Genomic DNA, 12,025 nt, shown 5'->3' with positions numbered 1-12,025 from the left:
GAGAAAAAGAGATGATGAGCAAGTCTGACAGTTTTCTAAAGAAAGATAATCTATCTAAAGAAGAGGAGTCTGTATTGAAGTCTTTACAACTAGTATTAGAACAGCTTTACACACATCTTGCAAAGGGTGCCTTTGTAAGGTCAAGAGCAAAATGGATTGAAGAGGGTGAAAGAAACACGAGTTACTTTCTTCCACTTGAAAAGAGAAACTACAAAAGAACATCTGTAACTGCACTTAAAATGAACAATGTTTCATGCAAAGATCCCATTACAATATCATCATTTGTCAATTCCTTTTATGGAAAACCTTTACAGCTCTCAATTTCAGGAAGATGGTTGTGAAAGCTACATTTGCCACATTCAGAATTATGTCCCTGTAATTGAGGATGATTTCCACTCAGTTTGCAATTCACCTGTGTCAATTGAAGAAATTAGAGAGGCTCTGAATTCAATGAAAAAAGGGAAATCACCTGGCCCTGATGGCCTGTCAGTTGAATTCTATAGACAGTTTTGGGAGATACTAGAAGACCTGATTTTTAATGTTTCAAGATTGCATTTAAAATGTCATTGTTAGTATTGCTGTCTTTTTTATTTGATTTTTTATTGTAAAATAATAAACATATTATAAAAAATTAAATAAAACGTGGGGAAATGGTCTCCACTATGAAACAGGGCCTTATTTCATTGATTCCGAAGCCCAATAAAGACCCTTCTCTCACTGACAATTGGAGACCAATTACTTTATTAAATATTGATTACAAATTGATTGCTCTGGTTTATTCCAAAAGATTAAAGAAAGGAATAGATACCATTATAAATGAGACTCAAACAGGATTTATGAAGGGCCGTCACATAAGCTCTAACATTTGTTTAGTCTTGGACCTTATAGATTATTCAGATGCGGTTGACTTATTTTTGGACTTCTGTAAAGCCTTTGGCATAATCAAACATCAATTTCTCTTTAGGTCTCAAACTTTTTGGATTCGGTGAAAATGTTATCAAAGTAATTTGCATGTTTTCCAAAGATATAAATAGTTCTGTGTTACTAAACCTTAATACTTCCAAAAGATTCAGTATCGACAGAAGTGTACGACAAGGATGCCCAATTTCGCCATTTTATTCATTTTGGTTGTGGAACTTCTATTTCTAGATATTCAGAATAATGCACATTTGTATGGCTTAACCATTTTTAACAAAGAAATCTAAATTTCCCAACTGGCTGATGATATTACTCTTTTTTTAAGAGACAAAGACCAGGTCGCCCATGCCCTTAATGCTGTAACTGCATTTTCTATTGCATCAGGATTAAAACTGAATGTTTCTAAATGTGAAATCAAATGTTTATTTGACTCTGATGATAAAGAAATAGAAAATATTCCTGTAAAGGACTGTGTTAAATATTTAAGAATACATCTGTCAAAAAACCACTTAGTCAGACAACATTTGAAATTCTCTCCTAAAATTAAGACAACCAAAACTATATTTAATAATTGGCTACAAAGAGATCTTTCTACACTTGGGAGAGTACTTTTGTCCAAGGCAGAGGGACTGTCTTGTTTTGTGTACCCCTCATTATCGTTATGTGTAAATCCTGCTACTTGTAAAGAGATCAATAAGACCTTTCTTGACTTCATCTGGAAAAATTAGTCTCACAAACATAAAAAGTCAGTCCTTTGTAATAAAAGAGCTGAAGGCAGTCTGGAAGTGTTGGATTTTGTTGACACAAATAACACTTTCAAGATCAACTGGTTGAAAATATGTTTGATCAGTACTGATTCAATATGGTATTTCATTCCAAATAATGTGTTTAATAAGTTGGGAGATCTTCAGTTTTTACTGAAATGTAATTATATTCTTGAAAGATTACCCGCTAAATTGGCTAGGTTTCACCAACAAGCTTTAATGGCCTGGATAATATGTAAGAATACATACATACAATACATACAATAAGTCCTTGTTCTACCCCAGCTGGCATGAGAGGAATATTGACTTTGTTCTTGATGTTTTCAACAACAAGGGTAATATTCTCACATATGAACAATTTATAACATTGAAAGAGTTTCCAATACTTTTCAGAGAGTTTATTTCTGTGATCAAAGCCGTTCCTAGTGGTCTAACTACACTAATGAAAACTCATCTTAGCTTTGGTAATGATCACAAAGTTTATCCAGAACTCAGATTGGAAGGCATGGGCTTACTTGAGAAATCTTGTTGTAATAAATATATAAGACAAATTCTTCATTCACACAACCAACTTACACCGAGAGAAACATTTTTATGGAACATGCTTATTCCTGGTTAAGGCCTTACAAATATTGTATACCAAACAAAGTTAAGGAAGTGCACTTTAAAATTTGACATAAGATATATCCATGTAATTCTATGATATCCACATTTGTGGCTATTGATGATATCTGCGTTTTTTGTGAAAAAGAAAGTGAGAATCTGTCTCACTTGTTCTTTGAATGTAAATTTGTGTCAGAATTTTGTGAAAACCTTGCAAAATACTTAAATACTTATTTACCATTATGAACACTACCCATGTTTTTGACATGAAAGATATAATATGTTACTATTGCAATTATAACAAGACCATTGAAATGATTGTGATTTGTTTAAATTCTTGTTGCCAAATACTTTATACACAAACAAAAATTCCATAATTCTATACCAAAATTACACTTTTTTTTATATTGAATTTAACTATTTTATAAAACATTAACCCTAGTGAATAATAACAAGAGTAACATTTTCCAAAATCATTACAATAAGATTTTTTTACCAATTACCAATTGCATTAGACATTTTTTTTAATTTTTATATTTATAGTTTGTTTTAGTATTTTCTTAATACCTGCATTCTGTTTTGAATGATGTAAGAATGAATGTATATTGTTGATCTGTATTTTGAATAAAAAACACAAAATAAAATAAAAAGGCTGCTTTTCGACGAGCTGTTCTAAATACTGTACTATCACTCCCTTCGCCAGTAGAAGTCAGTATAATTCAAAATGTTCAGGAGAAAAGTGCTAGTTAAATTTGTTTGTCTGCTTTCTTTTTTACTTTTTTTGTGGGATGCTCGATTATTTGTATCGCAGCAGCTGCCACCGCGAATTGCTTTAAAAAAAAACAAATACAGCTACATGAATCAAAAAGATTAGGCCTCGATGTTTTGCCAAGGCTGCACTGCAGCATCTACTCACAGGTATTATCCCACTACTGGACAGCATGGGGGATTTGACCTGCTTCGTTTCCGACCTGGGCCGGTTCACCCCTCCTTAGACAACCTGGTGGTCCCGGGCTCCCCCAGGAACACCATACCGATACCGAACTTAGCGTGGACACCCGTTCGACATAGCGTGCTGCAGCCCAGAGCTCCTCAGCTCACTTGATCCACCAACCTCAACCTCCCAGTGACTTGGATTACAGGCACATGCCACCGCACCCGGCGAGATGTTCAGCTGCAGGTAAAGGTGATAGAGGTAGGATAGTGTAGCGTAATTTCGAAGGAAGGCTGTCATCAATAGATATCTTATCTACGATCGGTGTACAGCCCACTGCAAGGAAGAAGTTAACTGTAGCTTATAATAAAATGTTTAATGTTTATTTGATATTTTAGTTCCGTCTCTGAAGTCTATGTCAGTCTTGTCAAAACAATGAATTTGATGTGCATTTATTAACTGATCATACAGTATGTGTGACAGGGTAGGAACTGAGGCAGTCTTTCCGATGCCACACTGATTAGTTAAATGTATAAAAACAGAGAGGAAGAGACTACTCTCCATCTTTACTTTTATCTCAACAAAGGCAGAAAACAGTTTTTAACCTTTCTACTGTCTCGGTCAGCTCTAAAATAAATGTAAATTACTTTTTGAAAGAAGTACAGCCTTCGTATGTAAGTATGGACTTATCCCTCTTGTGCCATGCTTGTAGTGTTGACAGTGTGTAAAAGTGAGTAAAATCACAGATAGAACAATGAGCCAGATATTTTCACCGGATATGTAAGTGTGAATAATTGGGGGTTGGGGGTTCCACTCACTACCACATATGGTGATGAGAGGAAACCCAGAGGCCTGCAGTGGGAGAAAATTGAGTGAAAAGGATTTTGGCCGACACGCCCACTTCACAGAGTAGGAGCGCACGCTTCAAACCTACTGTGTTTTTAAAAAAAAAATGTTTTTACCTTTATTTAATTAGGCAAGTCAGTTAAGAACAAAATCTTATTTACAATGACAATGGACAATGATCACGGCCCTACAGATCATCACAGGCCAATTATGCCATTGACATATGGTTAAAATGTAACGAAATGACATGTACATATGAAGACAAACCTGGAAGGATGAAATTTGAAACGTAATGATTATTTGCCGAATTGATAAATCCTGATATCAAACTGATTGAGATTACTGATTGAATAATTGATAACGGGTTCGATTTATTTGCATTATCATTCTCATGATTATGAATAAATGGTTATGATCCTAAATGACTCAATCATCATTCCTATTGGTCTGAATTGCTGAATTAACTAATTATGTTAATGAGAATGATTGTTATTATTTGACTTTTGTGATAATGAATTTGATTGGATACATGTTATTCTGTTTCCTTTGTTATACAGCACAGACAAACTACCCAGTAAATATACCACTTTCTGGTTAAAGGAATTCCTGCCTCAGTTTCCTCCATTCCTTTCAGTCACCTGACCCGTGACCTGACCACCTGTTCACCTTCACTATTGTCAGTCATCCTACCTGTCTAGCTACCCACACAGATTCCAATAATCTGTCAGTATGTTTTATTTTACTGTCAATGGTCTGTTCACGTGGTTTCCTCGATCATGAGTTCTTATGTTGTTGAAATATAACATATAAAGGAGTCAGCAGTGTGTGTGATCTCATCCATCTTCTCTGCTCAATTATATTGACTTAGATATTATCGTGCTTCATCACCACAGACAGAGACGATGTTCTTGGAAATAGCGTTTATTAAGCAAGCAATGTATCTTCTAAAAAAATTAACAAAAAAAGGTTCACTTGAGCAACACAAACACAGATACTGCATTTACTAACCATCATTCAATTAAAGGATCCTGATTTGCATAGCTGCAAAAAAAGAAAAACGTGTTTTAGGAAGTCATGATCAATTTATTTTTCTGCAGCTTTTACATAGTTTATAATTTAAATAAAAAAATAGTAATACAAAACATTGGTACAGAATCTGTTAAGCGTTATTTTCTCATTTTGTTATCAATCACAAGCTACTACTGCTGTGCTATTGAAACATTGAGCTTATAATATTAATATAATTACATTTCATTTATGTCCTTGCGATGAGGAGGCAGGTTAACAATGATAGAAAAACAGCTGCCAACATTTAAATATAAGACAAACTTTTACAGTTTTTTACCTATTTGAACTGTGGTAACAAGCACATACAGGTGTTATGCAGTTCCTATAGATGAGAAATTCAGGATGCTCAAGTTTTAAAATGGCTTCCCTGAGGCCTATTACTACTTACACTGAATATACCATGTACTGTTATTTTCCTTTTTGGCAGTAAAGCACATATTATATCACCTTCTTTGCATTTGTAACAACTTCGAGGCACTCCGATGCTTTGCAGGACAAAATAACAAGATATGTCACTAAGGGCTACTGTACGTCTGACAGTCTGTCTTCTTATGGAGAACTCCTTATTTGAAAAATAAAATAAAATAATTGAACACCACATAATCAATTGTCTAAATAAGGCCATGAAAGTAACATAGGACAGGGAGATATGATGCTTGGTCTATTACAAAAACACAATCGCAGGTTTAAAAATAACTTAAACCTCATGATAAATTGTGCCAACTTAGTCTTACTTGGGAGTAACTTCCCATGCAAATACAATACAAGGTTTTAAATAAAGTTCAGCTTTTTGATAAGGCCTTGAAAATGATCTTACGTCAGTCTTTGTTGTTTAAAAAAAATGCTTTGAAGAACAGAATCCTCACTGGAGTCCTGAAGGAGTCTTTAGGTAAAGCACCGCCTTTCCTTGTCCAGAGGTCCATGAATTCACAAAGAGGAAAAAAGTATTCTGTGTTGCCTGCTTTCCATTCTTCTTAGACATTTTACAGTGGAAACCTACTGGCTCTTGTAAAGCATATCAATAAAGATCTTCATTTAAAATTTAGACCATACATTTTAATTGTTGTTTGTTTGTTGGGTTCAGTTCAGGTACCCATTCTAGCACTCTCACTAGCCATACCATGCAAGCTTTCCTCAAAATAGGCCTATTTTACTCAGCATGCCCCATTTCAAGTCATAACTATAACTGGTTAAAGTGTCAGTTGGTGGACACTTACAGCTTTCAGTAAAACAGCCCCATGTGGCTTATCTCAGAGATACCCAGCATGACAAGCACATCCATAACATGATGCTGCCACCACAATACTTGAAAATACAGAAGATCAACAACATTTGCATTCACTCCACATTACTGGCCTGTATGACAAATTGAAAAGAAGGAAGCCTGTGTTAAAAATCCACTTCAAATCATCCATTCTGTTTGCAACAAGGACGATGAACAAGACTGCAAGACAACACAGCAAATAAATATAAAAATAAACTTTTTGGCAGCATCATGTTATGGGTATGCTTGTCACCGACAGGGACTAGGGAGTTTGTCAGGATCAAAATAAATATTAAAGGAGCAAAGCTCAGGTAAAAAGTTAGAGGGAAACCCGCCGCAGTCTTCTGAAAACCTACGCTTGGGAGTTTTATTTTTTCCGCTGGACAATTAAACAAATGTTAATATCGAAGAATGTCTTCTTCCTAATCTCCTTTTCTCCCCAATTTTGTGGTATTCAATTGGTAGTTACAGTCTTGTCTCATCGCTGCAACTCCCGTACGGAGTCGGGAGAGGCGAAGGTCGAGAGCTGTGCGTCCTCCGAAACACAACCCAACCAAGCCACACTGCTTCTTGACACAATGCCCACTTAACCCGGAAGCCAGTTGCACAAATGTGTCGGAGGAAACCACATACAACTGGCTACCGTGTCAGCGTGCGGGCCGGGCGCAGGAGTCGCTAGTGCCAGATGGGACAAGGAAACCCCTGCCAGCCAAACTGTCCCCTAACCCGGACGATGCTGGGCCAATTGTGCGCCGCCCCATGGGTCCCCCGGTCATGGCCGGCTGGGACAGAGCCTGGACTCGAACCCAGAATCTCTAGTTGCACACAGCTAGCACTGCCCCCCAGAATGGCTTTCCAAGAGGTGTTGAATGTTCCTGAATGGTCCAGTCTCCTTCCTGTTTAAATTGGCTTGAAAACCAGAGACAATGCTTGAATATTGGTGTCCATCAATGATTCCCAACCAAATGTAGAGTATTTTGACAAAAACAATGGATATATATTGCCCTCTGTTTTGCAAAGTTAGAGGAAACTTATTCAAAATTATTCACAGCTGTAATGGCTGCCAAAGGTGCTTCCACCAAGTATTAACTCTGGGGTGTGAAGACATACGCAATCAAGACATCTTTGTTTTTCTATTTCTTATTCATTTGGAAAATGTTCTATACATTTTCTTTCAATATGAAAATGTGGAGTAGATCGGTAGGGAAAGAAAATTGATTTAATTTTAAGGCAGCAAAATGTGAAGACTGTGCAAAGGGTGTGTGGACTCACTAGAATCAAAGTAGTGCACTAGAGTCACAGTAGTGCAGTTTATGGGGAATAGAGCGATTTCATAATGTACAGGAACCTCCCATCCAACCGGGCCTGGGGTAAGGCAGGCAGGTATTAGTATATAAATATATATATACTGCTAGTAGAGACTACTGCTAGTATGTAGGTCAGATTATATGTCTGTGTGATAATTGTGGGCATAGTAATGCCAGTCTAGCTGCCTCAGCCTCCCCCACTTCAACTCAGTCTCTGCCCAGTCTAACAGATGAAACCCTGCTTTTACTTAGTTCAGATCTAATCTGTATCTGCCTTTAAGCTGCTCTGCTGCCCACTGCCCTTCTCTTCCTGGAGGCTGGTTTGCAGCTTGCTCCAGATGCTGGTATCTCCGGTCTGCAGGGCCTGCAGGAAGAGGTTGGTGTGCTCCTTGAGCCGGTCCAGGTCTACCTGGGTCCTGCGGTTCTGACGAATCAGGTCCTTGGTACTCAGGGTGATCTCCAGCAGGCCAGACTTGGACAGGATGTTGTACGTGTTGCAGAAACGCTTGCGCTTTATGTCATGGTCATCGCTATTGTCGTCGTGGTTGCTGTCATCGTGGCAGCTGTTGTCGTTGGTTGTGGCGACGGTGGGTTGTGGGAGGGAGAGGGTCTTGGTTTTCTCAGGGACCTCAGAGGTGAGGGTGTCTGAAGGCGTTACAGTTAAGGCAGGGGACGGGGCTGGGGAGAACTCTGATCTACTGACGGCGAGAGAAGATCTTGCAGGGCTGCTGCAAGCACTGGAGTCTGTGAGGGAGGGGGTGAGCCTATGCTGGGGAGAGGGGGACAGGGAGCTAAAGGGAGGAGGGAGACTGGGGGTGCTGGAACCAGAAGAACCACAGCTAGAACTTCTAGACTGGTGCCTGTGCTGTTTGTTTCTGTGGTTGTGATGGTGTTCCCGGTGGCTAGAGGCAGAGGGGGATGAAGCGGGGAAATAACAAGAGCTTACTCCCCCGGAGGAACTCGAACTGTCTCCAGGGTGAGGGGCGATCTTCGGGTAGGACCTGAGGATGGGAAGATACTTCTTGGGGCGCCGGCGTTTGGAAGTGGCCTCCTTAGGGTTGGATATGGTGCAGTGGGAGACCACAGGGGAGACAACGGGCTGGACGAAGACCACCTGAGGCTGCTGGACCATCTCCACAGCTGGGCTGAACCCCGATGGCTTCTGAGAGGGAGGGTTGTTCCCAGGCTGGAGAGAGAGAGGACACAGACACAAAACAGAAAGATTAGCTCATGAACAATACTATAAGAGAGTACTAAAAGGCTCAAGACAGAGGACACAGTCAACCACAATACAGACTAGCCCATGAACAATACTATAAATATTATAGAAGGCTACATAGAAATCAGTCCCAATACACAGATTAATAATCCATGATTAGGATAAAATAAAGAATGTTCTTACACCCTGGATTTTTTATTTATTTTACCTTTATTTTACTAGGCAAGTCAGTTAAGAACAAATTCTTATTTTCAATGACGAATGATTTGAAAAAAATTAAATAATAATTAACCATCAAAGTAATAACAAATCAAATCAGACACTCCAATAAATCATGAATAGCTACAACTTCACTGATGGTTTAGTGGAACATTTCTAACATACCTGTTTTAGGAGGACATTTTTCATGGTCATGGGGAACATGTTGGAGTAGGACCCCCCCAACACAGCTAGCTGTGAGGGATGAGACCCCGACCCGGATGGAGGGCGCTGGGCCTCTCTCTTGGACACAGTGCGAGATGAGTCCTCAGAATCTGTCAGGTCTATGGTGCTGGCATCTGTGGAGGGAAGGAAAAAATCGATTCAGTGTTTTCGGGACCAGAAAAATAAAGACAACTTCAATGATATGGTGGGGGAACACAGTTGGGAATCAACAAAGGGAAGTATAGTAGAAAACACCCTTCGAAGCTAAAGATGATGAAGACGGTAGTAAAGACATCAGAACGAAGGGACTCAGTGAGGGACTAACCTGAGAAGCCAGAGTCTCTCTCCGAGTCTGTTCTGGAGCTTCCAGACTTCCTGGTCCTAGATTGCCCTTCTGCTTTCCTCTTGGTACTACTCATCTTGTTTATTTTCAATGGTCTTGTCAGTCACTCAGACTACTACACCCACATCAGTGTAGTAGAATGGATAGGAAACCTGGGATGCACCCCCCCCCCCCCCCCCAAAAAAAAAAAAAAATCTGCATTATTATATGGTTCGTTACTACATATCTATTGCAACTCCTTCCGTGTTGTAGGGGTGCAACACTGTTCTAGGGGTGCAATACGCTTTCTATTCTGTTAGAATCTAGCCGTTTCTGTGTCCCTCCTGCTAGGATTATAGTTCAGTAGCTAGCTGCAGTTTTAGCATAACTGCTAGCTACTCCAATTTCTGGATTTTGAAGTTAGCTAACTAACGTTGGCTACTTGATTGTCACAGACCACTAGCTAGCTATACCAACTACGTTAGCATGTCTGAATGCAACGTATCTAGTTACATCTTTCCGTTGGACGTATTAGCTAGCAACGATTACAATACAGAACAATGCATAGACATGATTGAAACGATACAAATGTACCCAACTTCGTGTCCTTGCTCAATCCTAACTTGTGGTCTATCGTCCGCTCGCAGTCTCTCCGCCAGTCTGTCGGTCTGGTGTGAGTGTGTAACGTTAGTCGGCAAGGTAGTACACATATACACGGGGCTAGGCTTCTGGTGCACTCCTGCCAGCTAGCGCACATGCAGCGAGGAATTCCAGGAGAATCCGATGTGATGCGATTTTCTTGATCGAGACGGTGCAGCAACACCACAGGGAGTGAGTGAGTAGCTAATGTTCCGAATGATCAACAATGTTCTCCCGGCAGTGAGAAAACGGATGGGACACGATCTTCTCGTCTAAAGTCTGTGTACCTCACCTATCCATATTTGGAAGTTTGTGGCTGTATCGTCTTGTTCTAAGCATTTTTTGTGCTGTCTAGCCCACCCACTACTATATTTCACCCGTATGCCATCTGACGAAATTGTGTTCAACAGTGAACTATGGGAGTTGTACCACAGATAGAACAATGACACATATATTTCACCGGATGTACAAATGTGAAGCATCCGCTTGGCCTTTCCAAATACGGTAGTGAGAGGAAGCCCTTTGGCTGGCAGCGGGAGAAGATGGAACGAGATGGATTTTGGCCGACCTTCTGCAAATGTTCTCATCGATTAAACATTTGATCCCAATACAGTTTTCTGTTTTCAAAACTAAAATCTGTTATGAACAGAGTGGACTAAGTTTAGTAGACTTTATTTAGCCTTTATTTAAAAAAAAAACAGTTTATAATACAAATTGCGTTGTTTAAAAGGAGTGCAAAGGAGAATTTACAAAGGAGGCGTCCCCTAACGGAAATATGCAGATATGTTCTAGAACGAGCCAATATCATTGTGCTCTGCTCTGGCCACATCCTTGCTTGTTCTTCCCACTATGTCTAATTTGTTCCAGTTTGAAACGACAGGCTGTGGTCTGTTTAGTTATAAACATCTTAGGTTGCACAGTACCGGCATTTCGGCCGTCACTAGTTACCACAGCTACAAAGGCAAACCCCGCCCATTTCTACAATTTGTTAGAAATGTAACCATAAACCTAACCGCACTGCTAACCTTATGCCTAACCCTAACCTTGGGACTAACCCTGACCATAAAGCACATTTTTGTTTTCATGAATTTTCACGATATAGCTCATTTTTACTTTGTGTTTGTGGTAACGAGTGGAAACCTGGCATTTCGCCTGTATGGGGAATCCGTGATGTGAGACCATAGTGTGCTGTTTGTTACATGACATATTCGTTTTCAAGGGGCGGCATCAGGACACACACACACAATCGAAACGACGCACCTGAAGAAAATCTTATATTTACTCCTTTTCAAGAGAGTCAGTCAGACACATCATGACACTCAGTAAATTAACACAGCACACTCCCAAGACAAAGATGTAATTCTAACATGAACAACTCAAAATGTAATTCCCAGATGCCGTTTCTGATACAGTGATCGCTATAAACTTATTTACATTTGAATATATTTCATTTTCATATATAATACAGTGGAATCCATGTGGATTTGTTATTCTTCTCTGTCTGATGAAAGTTAAGAGATATAAACATTACAGGTCTCGATATAACCTACAGTATGTCCATCCCTCCCTTTGATCATGCACTTCAGTTCAGAACATTCTCTACTGCAATGCGATCAACAAGGGGAGGTATACTGTGAAGGTGTCCGTTCTCTCCCGAGTTCAGTCCACACCCATTCTGCATCTGTTTTAGCCTTCTTCGTTGTTGTTCCATACTCGAT

General features: G+C 39.5%; 1 protein-coding gene across 1 annotated transcript; it reads right to left on the bottom strand.

Moving 5' to 3' along the window:
- Positions 1-5,127: 5,127 nt before the first annotated feature.
- On the bottom strand, positions 5,128-10,742 carry LOC139415345 (CLOCK-interacting pacemaker-like). The gene is made up of 4 exons (XM_071163415.1): positions 10,263-10,742; positions 9,672-9,841; positions 9,308-9,480; positions 5,128-8,890 (listed from the first exon to the last, which is right to left on the bottom strand). The coding sequence occupies exons 2-4, from the start codon at positions 9,763-9,765 to the stop codon at positions 7,964-7,966; spliced, it is 1,194 nt and encodes a 397-aa protein (XP_071019516.1). The 5' UTR covers positions 9,766-9,841; positions 10,263-10,742; the 3' UTR covers positions 5,128-7,963.
- Between the last annotated feature and the right edge of the window lie 1,283 nt (positions 10,743-12,025).

This window comes from Oncorhynchus clarkii, chromosome 8, assembly GCF_045791955.1.
Source record: "Oncorhynchus clarkii lewisi isolate Uvic-CL-2024 chromosome 8, UVic_Ocla_1.0, whole genome shotgun sequence".
Classification (NCBI taxonomy): domain Eukaryota; kingdom Metazoa; phylum Chordata; class Actinopteri; order Salmoniformes; family Salmonidae; genus Oncorhynchus; species Oncorhynchus clarkii.
Note: the sequence above shows the minus strand (reverse complement) of the source record. Positions and strands in the feature narration are given on the sequence as shown.

What these genes read in the sequence shown, in the direction of transcription:
- LOC139415345 (XM_071163415.1), bottom strand. Translation starts at nt 9,765, where the DNA reads ATGAGTAGTACCAAGAGGAAAGCAGAAGGGCAATCTAGGACCAGGAAG. An exon ending in GAGAGACTCTGGCTTCTCAG is followed by an intron (nt 9,481 to 9,671) that starts GTTAGTCCCTCA and finishes TTCCCTCCACAG; the next exon opens with ATGCCAGCACCATAGACCTG. An exon ending in AAAATGTCCTCCTAAAACAG is followed by an intron (nt 8,891 to 9,307) that starts GTATGTTAGAAA and finishes CTCTCTCTCCAG; the next exon opens with CCTGGGAACAACCCTCCCTC.